The sequence below is a fragment of the Manacus candei genome, unplaced genomic scaffold (genome assembly GCF_025592945.1).
Source record: "Manacus candei isolate 608988 ecotype Guabito, Panama unplaced genomic scaffold, ASM2559294v1 h1tg000027l, whole genome shotgun sequence".
NCBI lineage: Eukaryota > Metazoa > Chordata > Aves > Passeriformes > Pipridae > Manacus > Manacus candei.
Window position 1 is genome coordinate 9,383,187 of NW_026138075.1, and position 14,061 is coordinate 9,397,247.

At 36.8% G+C, this 14,061-nt stretch overlaps 1 protein-coding gene across 7 annotated transcripts in view; it reads left to right on the top strand.

Moving 5' to 3' along the window:
* Positions 1 to 14,061, top strand: part of MCTP1 (multiple C2 and transmembrane domain containing 1) — a 188,455-nt gene that overhangs the window by 48,470 nt on the left and 125,924 nt on the right. For 6 of the 7 annotated variants that reach the window (XM_051789361.1, XM_051789363.1, XM_051789367.1 and 3 more), the window contains exons 6-8: positions 1,556 to 1,594; positions 9,753 to 9,923; positions 11,484 to 11,614. In XM_051789361.1, coding sequence (XP_051645321.1) covers positions 1,556 to 1,594; positions 9,753 to 9,923; positions 11,484 to 11,614 — 341 coding nt within the window. The remainder of the gene's footprint in view (positions 1 to 1,555; positions 1,595 to 9,752; positions 9,924 to 11,483; positions 11,615 to 14,061) is intronic. The other variant, XM_051789362.1, reaches the window with a different exon arrangement.

The following is a 14,061-nucleotide window of genomic DNA, read 5'->3' on the forward strand; positions in this document are numbered from 1 at the left end:
GGCAGCCACAACTTCTCTGGGCAACCTGTTCAGTGCCTCATCACCCTCATGGTGAAGAATTTTTTCCTGGTATCTAATCTAAACCTACATAGGCAATTCAGCTGTTGGGCCATATTCTTTTCCTTGCTAACAGCCTGGTCTGAAGACTAGTGAAACTGAGTTTGTGCTCTGACTTGTAGCTGTGTGGGATTCAGAAATGGTGTGGAAGAGAGAAGCTATGTTGTGCTGGACAGGACCCAGAAACTCAGAGATTTTCATCAGAGCCTTCTATGGGCCTCAGGCTGCTTAATTCTTACGTGCTTCTTCTGTAAAAATTAATTCAGGGGTTTTCTCCAGCTTTATGAAGCGTTTAGTATCTGTGTATATTTTCCAAAGCCACAGTGCTACAATTATCCTTAACTTATAGCAAAGCCCTTGGGTTTTAACTGTCCATAGCAACTTAAAAGCGTCCTCAGCAACTTGTTGTTTTTCTTCTCCCAAAAAGCTGTGTCTATTTGAAAAATTTCTGGATATTTCAAACATATAAATCCTACATATTTTTTTCTCATTTTAATTTTTCCCCATGATATAATTTAATTTATTAGTGAGGAAAATGTTTGCATTTCAAAATTTATTTCCATTATCTGAAAAAAAAGTGGTTTTGCAATAGTTAATAAAAAGAAACATTATATTTACTTTTCATGACAAAGTTTCAAAAGGAATTAATGTTCTTTGATTTATTCTTGCTCAGTGTCAATATCAGGCTGTTAGATGTTATTAAATTGCATAAAGTAATTTTTCTGCATTTCCACAGAGCTGCTTAAGCAGCAGTTGTGTTCACAGATAAATCGTCCCCGATCTACTTGACCAGTATGTCTCCTTTATTTAATGTTTAGAATCTATCTGTGGACACTTTGCCTCTCAGCATGTCACAACATGGTGTTTAGTAGTGCCAAGGTTTTACAGGTTATTTAGGTAATGGGACAGGGCAACTGAGATTTGGGATTTTTTGAGTGAAGGTATAACTTTGTTTTCTCCCTCATGTGTGTAATTACCAAACTAAGACATATTTTTGCTGCTGTGAAATGAACTAACAGTGGTAACTTTAAGGATTTTGTAATAGATTGATGTTATCAAAGGACCCTGATGCGGGATTTCTATGTGGCTACACTTACAAGTTAAACAGTAGCATTCCAAAAAAATGGAGAACCTTATTATTAAAAAAAACTACTATTCAAGTATCAGTCAGAATTGTAATCACTGTCAGTAATGGCACATTCATTTTTTTCCATTTGCTTATCTAATTCTATTTTTCTGTCTTTCTTTCTTACAAGTTCACATAATGCATTGTCTCTAGAAATGAGATTTTCAGACCACCCAGAAAAGTGTGCCTGGGTGTGCAAAGGGCTGCTACTTGCCTGGATTTGTTTCAGGCTTGTGTATCTGTTGCTGAATTGTACTTGTTGCTGTTTCAGTTGTAGTGGTGGTTAAATGTGAATTGTCCTGTTCGAGACAGTTGGCCTCTTGTTCTGTATTGCAGAGGAAAGGTAATTAAAATGCTTTATTTTATTTTCAGACAATGCTAATGAGGAAGAGTTGGAAAAGATCAAGTAAGGTAACTGTTATTTTTGGCATGTGGTCTTCTGGCTGTTTGTTTTTTTGTGAGTTTTTTTTTGGAACAACTATGATGTTTTACCAAACATGTCATCTAGGACTGTAAACTTCTGGCACAGGATTCATTGTCCTTCAAAATGTGTTTTGTTGACCTTGTTTTTTGTTTCATCAAATCAAAATCATGAAACAGTTTTTTTAATGTAATCATAAAACCTGTCAACTTAGTTACAGCATTTTAACCTATCTTGAAGTCATCTGGTAATGGCCGACATGTCCTGATTCCTTTTCTAAAATCTTTATTTCCCACGTATAAACAATTTCCTTTGTTAATGGGAACAAGGAATTCATGCAAAAGGATAACTTTGATTTTCTTATTACTTACTCATTAGAGGTTTTGTGTGCTGTTTTCACAGTGATGCTAGTCATCCGTGGGTGACAGTCATAGCCACAGTTTAAAAGAGCAGAATGCTTAAGGAATCATTCTTGGTGTCCAGTTTATAGAGCTCTTTAGATGCCTCTTCAAGCAAATTCAGTATCTGGCTTTTCCCCTCTTAGGAACTGATAAAAAAGGAGCAGTGTATGCTCTTTTCCACAGGGGAAATGCTGAGAGTTTTACTATAGTGGAATACAACCAGTTTTTACCTTTCTTTTTTGCTGTATGTGTCTCCGAAGAGATAAAGAAAATGTATATAGTTTCTTAGTAGTTTTCTGGCCAGTCTTACCTAATGCTACCGTTCTGTTTAAAAGTTTTAAGCCTTCTTACTATTTGTATTGATAAAAATAAAATTGAAATTTCTTGAAATTTCGAGTTGGTGTGGTAGATCTGGGTTTTTTTGAGATGTTACCATATAAAGGTGTTAAAATGAGAAAAAAAAGTGAAATAGCTATGTGGAATGATTGACTTATTTTGTAAAGTTATTTGCTTTTCTAGCATATTGATGCACAAATTTAAACAGAAGGTTGTTAACAAACGATGTTGTATATGCTGCTCACTTGACAAATATTTGCACACTTTTTAATCTTTAAATAGTAAAAGCGAGCAGTGTTCATGATTCTTCGGTTATGGATGGGTTTTTCACAGTTTGCTTCTGGATGCAGGACAATACTCTATCTCTGTTTCCTGTTTGAAATTTCAGAAGCAAAGATATTTCGTGAAGTGATGATGTATAGTATTTTGATTCTCATATGGTTCATGTAACTTCATGAAATATCTAAGGTGCTCAGACTCCTGAAGAGATAAGGAAGAGCTGTGAGAATGGTGAACTGTTTTCCATCATGACAGTGATATGTTAACTCTTGATGTGCTAAATATATGTTTGTTCTCATACTTCAGATTACAAATTGACGAAACTATGAGCTTCAATAATCCTGAATGAATGGCACAACATGATAATTGGGAAATCTTCACAGCTCTTCAAGTGAATTATTTATTCCTGTTCTCCTCTGTTACATTCATTTCATAACTTTTCATTCAGTAGTGGCATTTTTGCAAATCGGCCTCCGAGCTGATACTCCAGGTGGAGTCTCACCAGAGCAGAGTAGAGGGGGAGAATCACCTCCCTCAACCTGCTGGCCACACTTCTCTTGATGCAACTCAGGACACAGTTAACTTTCTGGGCTGCAGCAACATATCACTAGGTCATGTTGGGCTTCTTATCTACCGACACCACCAAGTCCTTCTCCTCAAGACTGCTCACAATCTGTTCTCTACCCAGCCTGAATTTGTACTTGGGTTTACCTGGACCCAGATGCAGGACTTTCCATTTAGCCTTGTTGAACTTCTTGATGTTCACCTGGGCACCCCTTAGTCACAACTGAGAAGCTACTTCTGATTAGTTACAATTGGGCATAAAAACATGCGTTTACTGCCTAAAGCAAGTGAATAAAATTGATTTTTAATTTGCATTTAGATAACTATATTTGCTTTAATTCAGCTTTAGAAATTTTTGCATATAGTTTTAAACTGAAAAATAGAATGTATGAACATTTTAAGCAAGAATGAATTGCAAAATGTATGGCTTTCAGCTCCTAACTGCTGACTGTTTTAAAAATTTCTTTTAGAAAGCTTTTCTGAAAATATGTGTGTTCCAGTTGCACAAACTAAATACCAAGACCTATGGCCTTAATAACTGATGCTTTTATCCCCGACTCAAAATATTTACTTTCTGTGGCTCCTGATTTGCATTTTCTTAATACCAAAAGCCTTATGAAGCATTTTTTGCTGTTTTAAAATTGAAACAAAATGCTTTTCCACTGAAATTAGATGTCTCTTGAGTAGAGAATAGAACTGCAAATAGCAAATCATGGTATAAGTGTTGCAGAGACAAACATAAGTATAGAGTTGTATGATATTTCTTAATTCAAGTAATTTACAGTCAGTTCAATCTTTCAACCAGAATCTTTCAGCCAAAATTCTCCGGAATTTCAGAATAGATGGTAGAATTCCTGCATTTGGGTTTTTGTGAAGAATCTTTTAAAACTGAGAAAATATACTTGTTTTTTGTAAGCCATGATGTTCTAGATGTCAGTTTATCAGCTGTAAATGGTGCTTGAAGGAGAGCTACTATATATTGAAATAGAAGTAGAAAAGTCAGAATAGGTACGCCTGTCTGCAAGACATATGATTATAAAAATTATGCAAATATTTGGTGAGGCTTACATTTGCATTAATTGTATGTGAGTGATAACAGCTGACCTAGTTAACAACAAAATCAGCATAGTAACACTTTGGCATGGGGGTTTCTGGGTTCATTCCAGAAATTACAAAAGTACAGGGAGTTTCCATAAAGTATTGGTGGCCACTGTCCTTCTGTGTATCACATTCACATCAGCACTGGGACTCGGTGACACTTGTTGTCCAGGGCAGTAACAGGATCATCAGGAGACCCATTGACTTTCACATATTGCAGGCACAGTTTCCAAGAGGAATTACTGGGAGAAGGACAATGGAGAAGGTTAGGACTGTACTGGCACAGCCTCTCTGACAGCTCCTTCTGCACACTGTTGTCCTCTATAAATATTTCCACTCTTTCCCAGAAAATGCAGGTCAGAGTGAGTGCCACAGCCTCCTTCATACTACACCTGAGCTGCCTCTGGCAAGTGGACTTAAGCCAAATTATTCCACTTAAAACCCCCACAAAAATATATGAAATGCTGCAAAAGTGTGAGCTCTTGTTACTGTAGTGTCATGACAACGTTGCTCTACAATGGCAGTATCCAGTTGTTAGAGCAAACACCATAAACCAGATTTAACATGGGAATTATAATGAAAATACACAGGGCACAGGGCAGTGTAAATTTCACAACAACAAAAATTTTTATAAGCTTCACTTACGGTTAAAATATCCTAAAATGTTAAATTTAGTTGATAGAAAATTAAGAGAAATGTTTATTCATATTGCAGTCATTATCAGTAGTAGTCAATTTACAAAACCAGTTTAGTCACAATGAGCAAACATTAAGAAGGAATCATCATGATCCCACTGATGGCATTTTTGTAACTCAGTCTGTATGTTGATGACTTCTGCAAGGTGTCATACTTTGTATATAGTTTCTAATATAGGAAAAGCATTGCAAATGCACGTGACTGTCCCTTGGTTTTTTCATCGTGTGGTACATAGAACTAGTGGCTCTATCTATTGATATTCTCAATCTTTATTTTACATGTTTTATCCAAGTCATGTAAGCCTCCTAGAAACTGGGGGAGAAGAATTCTGTTTACTTGAATTTGCAACAGTCATTTGTGACACTGGCTTTGATTCACTTTGCTGTATTTGTACGCCTGTCCTCTGTTCAGTGATGGAGAGAAGTATTGTTCTTTTTTATATTCTTTCACTAGTTTCTTGATTGGTATTTTATTTAAAGCTTCCAAGCCAAAGTTATTTTTTGGATAGAGATGCCATTGCAGGACAGAAAGCTGCATTATTGATTTGGTTTTTAAAACTTTTTAGTAAGTTCGTGGTAGGCACAGTTCTATTTTTATCTGTTGTGTTCAAGGACACAGAAGAGCAGTGTGTCCTAGTGGTGTGTGTACCAAGGAGGAGATTTTGCAAAAGCAGTGTCTGTTTGCATGGGCACAAGCACATGCCAGTGAGTTAGGTGGTACTTTGCAGGGCATGAGGGCTGATCAATGAAGAAGTGAGGTCGTGCTGGGAGAGGACAATGCGTGGGGTTTCTCCAGCTCAGTATGGGCTCAAATTCCAAAGGTCACTTAGATACCCAAAGATAAATGTAAATATTTAGGGGATTTTGAAAACTACTAAATGCATCTCTTCTTTTGATGAAAGTAACACTAACTCATTGAGAATGTGGTCTTGATGAACCTGAGGTAAATACCCGGATTCTGACTAACCCTAGTTGGTTTCCCACCCAGTAATGTTACCCAGATATACATGAATACATGCAAAACATTGAGTCATGTTATAAGGTTATTTTTCAGCTCTGACATTTGGCTAACTATATGAAACCTACAGACAGTTCTGTATCAGATTTTCTGCTGTTAATGCCCCTAGCCCACCCACTGCTCTACATTTAGACAGAATAAGTGGAACACAAATAAAAGCTAAGTTTATCACATCAGAAGGTGCTGGGTTTGCATGCTCTTTATAGTAGAAGCATTAAAGCGCAGTGTGTGGATATGAAAATATGTGGGTATTTCTTTCACAGGTAAGCATCCTTTGATGTGAAAGATTCCTTTTCAGAAGTCAAATTTTAATTTCCTTTTTGGGAGAGTGAAAGCCTCACTGCATGCAGGCTGCAACTTTCCCACCACCCCTCTCTCTTTGGTGTGTTTAGAACATGTCAGACAGGAGTTGCCATGCCTGTATCCTGCATATAAATTCTCAAAAATGTGAATAATGTGAATAATAATCCCACATTAATGACAGTTGATTATGGACTGAGATTTTGACTTTGCTTCTTTTCATGTTTTGGCATTATATATGAAATATGTAACTTCCTACCTATTTACAGATAAATGAAAGGTTGTGTGGTTTCTTCGTGACTTTTTTTCTGTTTGTGTCAGAAGAGTGAATCCAGGCAGCAATAATCATGACATGCTTGCTGAGGGAAAAAAGTTACTTAAGAATTACTCTTGAGAAACATCCTTCATAGGAGAAATTGAGAAAGATACAGACTCATTTCTTTGTTTTATTCTCATGGATTCCCTTCTGACTTTGTAGTCAACTCAATTTGGGCTGGATTTTACAGACGATTTCTTAACTACCTAAAAATGTACCTAGAAATGTACCTGTCTCACACTGTGACATTGAGTTCATAAGGGAAGAACTCTAAAAGGTGAAATCAGTCTTGCTTTTTCATTTTTTTTATCTCTTAGCTTTTTTGTCAAATTTGACTTGAAATCTAAACATTGTTTTTTTTTCATTTTAACTTCCTACAAGAACCATTATATGAAATGAGAGGTTATGTTAGTATATGTAATTTCTGAGGATAAATGTGACTTTGACTGGAAGGAAAGCATGTTGGATGGTCTTCAGTCTTGCTTGGAAACAAGAAAAGTGCCAGCTGGAAATTATTCTTGCTGGAGAAGGCCACATAGCCCATGCCTTTCATGTCCAGGAAATCTCAATAGCTTTAGCTCCAGTGAACTGTACCCTGACTTCCAGTACATCTCCCTTTTGCTGTGCCTTGGATCTGTGTGTTACTGATAAAAAAGAAAAGAGCGCTGTTGTGGTCTGCATTTCCTACCTTGAAGAAGAAATAGTCACAACCAACCCATACCTCTTTTGGTAGCTGCTGCTTTTCTTCCAGCATGTTGAGACATAGGCTCTGCAGCTTCACTGTCAGTGAACACTACTGGGCTGTGCAAGGTGCTTTGATTGCTGTTGACCACAGAATGTGTCTTTGACTCAGGAGGGCTTCCTCCAGCAGCATGTGAATGGTTGTTCTCGGGGCTCCTGTAAACTCCTGTCTTACCTGTCTGTCATTTTACCTCCAGCTCTTGGGCATTTAGATCTTGCCTTGCCACCTTTTATGTAAATTACCCCCTACTAGTTATGAAACATCCTACTGGTCATAAAAATCCAGCATGCTTTATAAGGTGGCAGGTGCTCTAATGCAGCAAATTATTTTAAGAGCTGTTGAAAATATGGAATTCAGATCAAATATACTCTCTAAATTATTCAGTGTCTCATTGGTGATCAGTGAAGTAGACAGCGATGCTGTGGTGCTTAAGGTTTACGTCAAAAGAGTTGTGAATGCAAACTCAAGCTTATTTTCCATGATAGTATCCTCAAAATCATGTGGATACCCACTCAGCTCTCAAAAAACCCCCAAGAATTGTGTGGTTTTTTGCAAAGTAAGTCTCAGTCACTGCATCTATCCCAATATAAATATATTCCTAAACATGCATGGTCTTTTCTTCTTTCTGTACTCTCATCGCATTATGTTCAGGGTAGAGTCACTGTTGATTATTTACTCTCCAGTATTTCTTTTGCTCTAAGCCTTCTAAGAAACTGGAACAAGAATTAAAAAATCTACCACTTCTTCTCAAGTCAGGTCTTTGGCAATATAGCCTGTATTCCCCCAATGAAAGGGGTATTTGTGCCAAGAAAAAGTTTTAGTTTATGTTGTGTTCTCAAGTTGTAAATGAAGTATCTTCTCTGGCAAGTGATTTTCCCAGTTGTGCACTAATTTTTGTAGAGTGTCTGCTTTCTGATGTCCCACTGCTGTCACATGTTAAGTTAAAGGTTATTCCAAAGGTTATTCCTTGTTTGCCTTCGTAGAAACAGTAGGTTTGTGAGACGTTTCTCTGCAGTGAAATTTTTTGGGAGTAACCATGCTATTTGGGATGAATAACCATTTGAAAACATAAATCCATGCCAATAAAATATCTGAAATGCTGCAAAAAGCATGTTAATCAGATTTGCTCCAACCCCACTGACCTCAGTCCTCATGTATAATACTTCTCTCTGGTGAGTGCAGGTTATAATCCAGGGATTGTTCTCCAATCTGCTTTTTATCATTGTCTCTGGGTAATAAGGTAAAATTCTGCCAGGGACACCTGCACAACTGTAACCATCCAGCTGTGTTTACCGTCTAAAAGACTCAAACCAGATTTGCACTGAAGACCTCCTCCAGGGGTACTGGCAGTCTGCAAATGATGAAGCCAGCCATGCAGGCGTGATTGCTGAGCTCATAAAGCTTTTGTTACCCAAACTATATTGCAAAATGAAGAAAATGCATATATTTGATATATTTACACCAGCATATATATAAAGACTAGCTTTTTTTTGATTCCTAGAAAGAATAATTTGCGAGATTAAATATTGTTTAGCTATCCAGTGTTCTGATTATAGATAAAGTAACCTTGAACAAATAAACTTTCAGAATAGAAGGGAGAGCCTTTGGCAACATTGCTTCTCAGATGCACCCAAGACACATTTGCATTCTTAAGGAGTGCACAAGTGATTCCCCAGTTCTGATACCTTGTAGGTCAGAGCAAACTGGAGATGATCTTAAATTATTTGAGTTTATAGCCTCTTGCTCTCCCAACCCCTAGTGGAGTTTATTAGCGAAATGAACCAACTGTTTTGTGTGTGAATTTTCTTTTAACCCACAAAATCTGTGGCCAAGGGTTTGCAGTCTGCAAGTTTCTGCACGATTCTGAACAAAGGTTCTGCAACATTGTTTAGAAACTCTTGAACTTATGTGGTGGTATTTAATGAATGTTTCTGAGAATACCATGTCATTTTAGAGGCTGAGATACAGGAATTTATATTATTCCAATGGAAGTTTTGTATTGTCACTGTTTTTTTCTGTTTATTTTAATGTTTCTGCAAGTTCATTCAGTCATATACTACTAATAGAAGAGACTTTGCAACATTTATTTGTATTCTTATCAGCAGAGGGAGAAGTGAAGCAGAAAAAACACCTTTTTGTTTTAATGCACATTTCCTTAAGTAGCATTTGTTCTGCTTGCTTCTTTCAAAGCATTATATGACATTATCTGCTTAATTGTCACTGTTTTATTTCTTTCCAAGTTATTCTATGCAGTATTGTTTACATATGTATTATCCAGTAACTTCAAAATGGCTTAAAGTGGTTGTTTTAAATTCCTGGTTATGTGAAATTGAACATTGAAAAACAGGGGAAATTTTTGGAGTTGTATAAACTAAACTTATACTTTTGTTTCCCTAAAGTTTCAGACCCAGAGCTTACGTCTCTCAGACCTGCACAGAAAGTCTCAGCTATGGAGAGGAATAGTTAGTGTTACCTTAATAGAAGGTCGTGAACTTAAGGCAATGGATGCAAATGGACTAAGTGATCCATATGTGAAGTTCCGACTGGGGCATCAGAAGTACAAAAGCAAGGTAATTTTAGCTGTGACTGAAAATGTTTTTGAAATGCTTCATTCCTGTTTGGGGTTTTTTACCTTTTATGACTTTCAGTAGTGATGGAGATATATTCCTGTAATAATCAGTTACCAGAGCACCTGGAGCTTTGTTTGAATGTTTCTTTTTATGTCATTATAAACAAAAGTAGTACTAGGTGGGGGAAAATGTAGCACTGAAAAATTTGGGTGTACCAAAGGGCACACCTGATATTCTGTACAGACTGTGTTGGCTTTTATTTCTTGCAGGAGTCATTCATGAGAGGGGAGAGATGCAGAGTGATTGTGACAACTACTTTCCAGGCTTGATGCTGGTTGCTTCTTGGATCCTTTGCATTGTCTTATCCTCAAATCATGTCGTGCTTATATTCTCACTTTCCTCTTTGTGTCCTTACAGCAAGTTTCATTAAAATTTTCTTTATGTATGAACTTCATAGGTAGAGAGAATTAATCAGGGAGACAATTTATGTGGGAACTTTCTTGGCTTTCTTGCTATTATTTTTTTATTCCCCTGGTCCCTACTGTTTTGAAAATTGCTGTTTATGGAAGATGCTTGGACCACCAATGATGCACATGACCTTCCTCTCTCAACAGCAATGATGACCACTGTGGTTTTCACAGCCAGACGAAGGAGAAATTGAAGAAGAAGCCAGGAACATTTAGTTGCTGTATTTGCAGAGCTCTGAACCTGCATTAGTGCCTCTTAATCTGAAATTAGAAGAAATCAAATTTCATGCTTTTGTGAATAAAAAATTTTCATAATCCTCTCTGAATTTTCTGTTGTTTCAAGCCACTAGAACTGGTGGGTGTAAGACGTAGTGTTTCCTTAATAGGGAAGGTACTAGACTGTTTCTTGCTCAGGACACGTGTGACTACTGTGAATGCTGTTTTTGCATTTTGGTAGAAAAATCTGTAAGCTTTTCGTTCTGCACAGTGTGGTCAGAAGTACATGGACTGAAATCCATTGAAGTCAGAAGTAACCTGACTGAAAATGATTGAGAAAGCTGCTTTCATCTGGGTTTTAAATGAAAGGAAGTAAAATACAGTTTTGGAAAAAAAAAATTTTATTCCATACAAAGTAAACCATAGTATCGTATTTCTCCCAGTATCACTGCAGCTTGGGAAAAAGGACATGATAAAATTGTTTGTTTAAGTACATACAGTCACCATCTACTTGTCATTGCAAGTGCTTTGTTTTCTTTTGGGCTCAGAGGCACAACTTTACAGCTGTCACTTAAGAGAGGGCATAATTATTCTACAGAGAAATGGCTCCATTCCCAGGGCAAATCGTTTGTTCAGGAGGCTTTTGAAGGTGGACAGGTTGCAGGATTTTGGAGGTTGCTGTTAAGTCAGAGAGGCATGAGAGAACTGGCCAATAGTCTTTTCCTAATTATACTATTTTTTAATTCTCCCTGCTTGAGATATTGATACTACAGACAGAAAAAAACTTCCTGAACAGAGTCTAAAGATCAAATCTACAGTTCAAGAAAGTGTGTGCCTACACTATGCAATATGACTTTCTTTTTTGATCTCCTTTCAGATTGTGCCAAAAACTTTGAATCCTCAGTGGAGGGAGCAGTTTGACTTTCATCTCTATGAAGAACGAGGTGGAATTATTGATATTACAGTGTGGGACAAAGATGCTGGCAAAAAGGATGATTTTATTGGCAGGTTTGTTCAATTCCAGCCTTCTTGTTCCCTGGGGCTCATTAAAATGAGCCTTACTGTTGAAACTATTTCTTATGACCATTTGGTCTTGCTTTTGTTGTGTGGTTTGTTTTTTTTAAAGTTCAGGGAGAATTTTCTGCAATGTCCCAGTACAGTTTGCTGCATTGATGTAATTCTTTACTTTGATGTAAAATAATTTTTACTGACCAGTAGATGGCAGCTTTTACCAATTAATAGATTGAGGTTTAAAAAAAAAAACATCCCCCATTTAGAGCAATTACCAAGATGCAGGAGGTTCCATACAGCAACATACAGTTTGGAGGAGAAATAACTCTTTTGACTTGTAATAGATGCATAAGACCAAATTTATGTATCAATCTATTTGGTAAATGAAAATAGAGTAGTGAAAGACTGCACATATCTTTTGGGGCAAATAAATAAGATCATTCACCTAATTTATATTCAGGAAAAGAAATAGTATGTATTTGTGTGGCTATTTCAAAGAGTAGGAAGTGGCATTAACTGGTAGCTAATCGGGAAAAAACTGTTTGTGCTTTTAGGTTCTATGAAGTAGCTGCTATTTGGAAAGCTCAGATATTTTTTACATCATACTTTCATTGATATCCATACAGTCATTATAATAGGATTAATAATTATTAATCCTATATATTTTGGTTGTTTGTGAGAGTATTGGTTGTAGGTGCTTTCACTAGGGCATTGATACTGTTAACTAGCAAGAATACTTTTTTTTTTGTGATTAAAATCAGGAATGGAAATCCCACAGACCAAGCCATGTATTTTTGTTGTCAATATGGCAATGTTTCTACTGACCTTTTCCTCCCTTGTGTTCTATTTAAGTTAATGGCTTTGTTTATCAAATTAGGTGAGCTGAATAATATTATTCAGCTTATTTCTTACTATAAATTCTGCAAACTCCAAATGTGTACAGAGTCTGTTGCAAGCAAAAAACTTTAATATCGACAAAAACGCTTTTCAAAAATATGCAGAGTAGGATTTTATTTTATATGATGAAACTCCATGACATATATGGTAGCAATAACTGTTTTTCTGAACTGGTGTAATCATTTAGTCCTATGTTGACATATTATATACCTTGGGAAATTATTCCTATTTTCTTCATTATTTTACCTTCTTATCCAAAAGATGGTGAAGCTTTCAAGTGTGATTTTTCATAACACCATCATCCAAGCAGTACTTGCTGAAATCTTGCTGCTCTTGATTTTTGTAACCTCTCTGTCAGTGTATGTATAGTCCCTCTTAAATTTGTCCTTTCAGATACTCTCTCATTTCACCTTCTGTTGGTACCTTATCTCTGGATAATGTAACCTGCAAACAAATTCCTTCCCATGAAGATTTCCATGAAAAACCGTCATTTGTCAAGCTCAATCTGAATACAAAAATAGGTCTTAATATTTCCCCTCCCTGATATTCTTTTCCGGTCATTGTGAATAAAAATCACCAACACCTGACAGCTCCATTTAACACTGACTTCTCTTTCCCAATTTCTCCTTTAAAGGCTGCTTCGAAAAACTGGAAATACCTTGGTGCACACATTACGACTTGCTCTTTGTGTGTGTGTCTTATGATAAATGTAGGTTAATTTTTAAAAGCATGACTGAGTTGTGCTCCATGACTAAGGCTCTATGGCTCTCAAGGCACATGTATATTTTAATTCATATTCCAGAAGAAGTGATAATGAGGCTGTGGGAGGGAAGCAAAAGACTTCGTGGTAGCATTCTAGCATTAGTCAAGAATGGAGAGTAATTCCTTTCATCTTCTTGTTTGAATAATGTGCATGCAGCAGCTGTAATATTATATAAGAATATTTCTATTAAATGCAAATGAAAACAATTGTTTCTTGAAGATGTCCTGCTTGGCCAAAGAATAGTTAGGGAGAAGGCACACTTGACTGAATAGATCCTATTCATTGAGGGAAAGAACAAACCAAATTGAGAAAACAGAAGAAAAGGTTTCCCAGGTGTAAGGTTGAAGGGCCAAATTACAGGATCTTCATGGAAAATAGTGCAGGAGACCTGTGTTTTAACTCTGCTGAGCTCAGTTACCGGCAAATTCTATTCCAAATCAGAATGCCATAAACTCTCCTGGAATAATACCATGTTTCAGCTGCACTTTTGGGAAACAGAAGAAGTAGGGACTCAGGGACATAGACATCTGTGGACCTTGTATATCGTTGTACTTGTTAGGCTAGAGCATGGTAAGGACCAGGTGAAAGCTGGGATTGTGACACAGTGGCAACAGCATGTGTGCTCAGATTGCGAGGGCTTGGGTTTGCTATATATTTCTGAGGGTGAGAAGATGCAGGAAAAATGTTCAAGAAGCCTGAAGACATGGAATTGAGATTATGGTTTTGGGGTGACATAACAGGAGGACAGAAGTGGAAGGGGTAGCTTGTAAGAGAGAGGAAGATG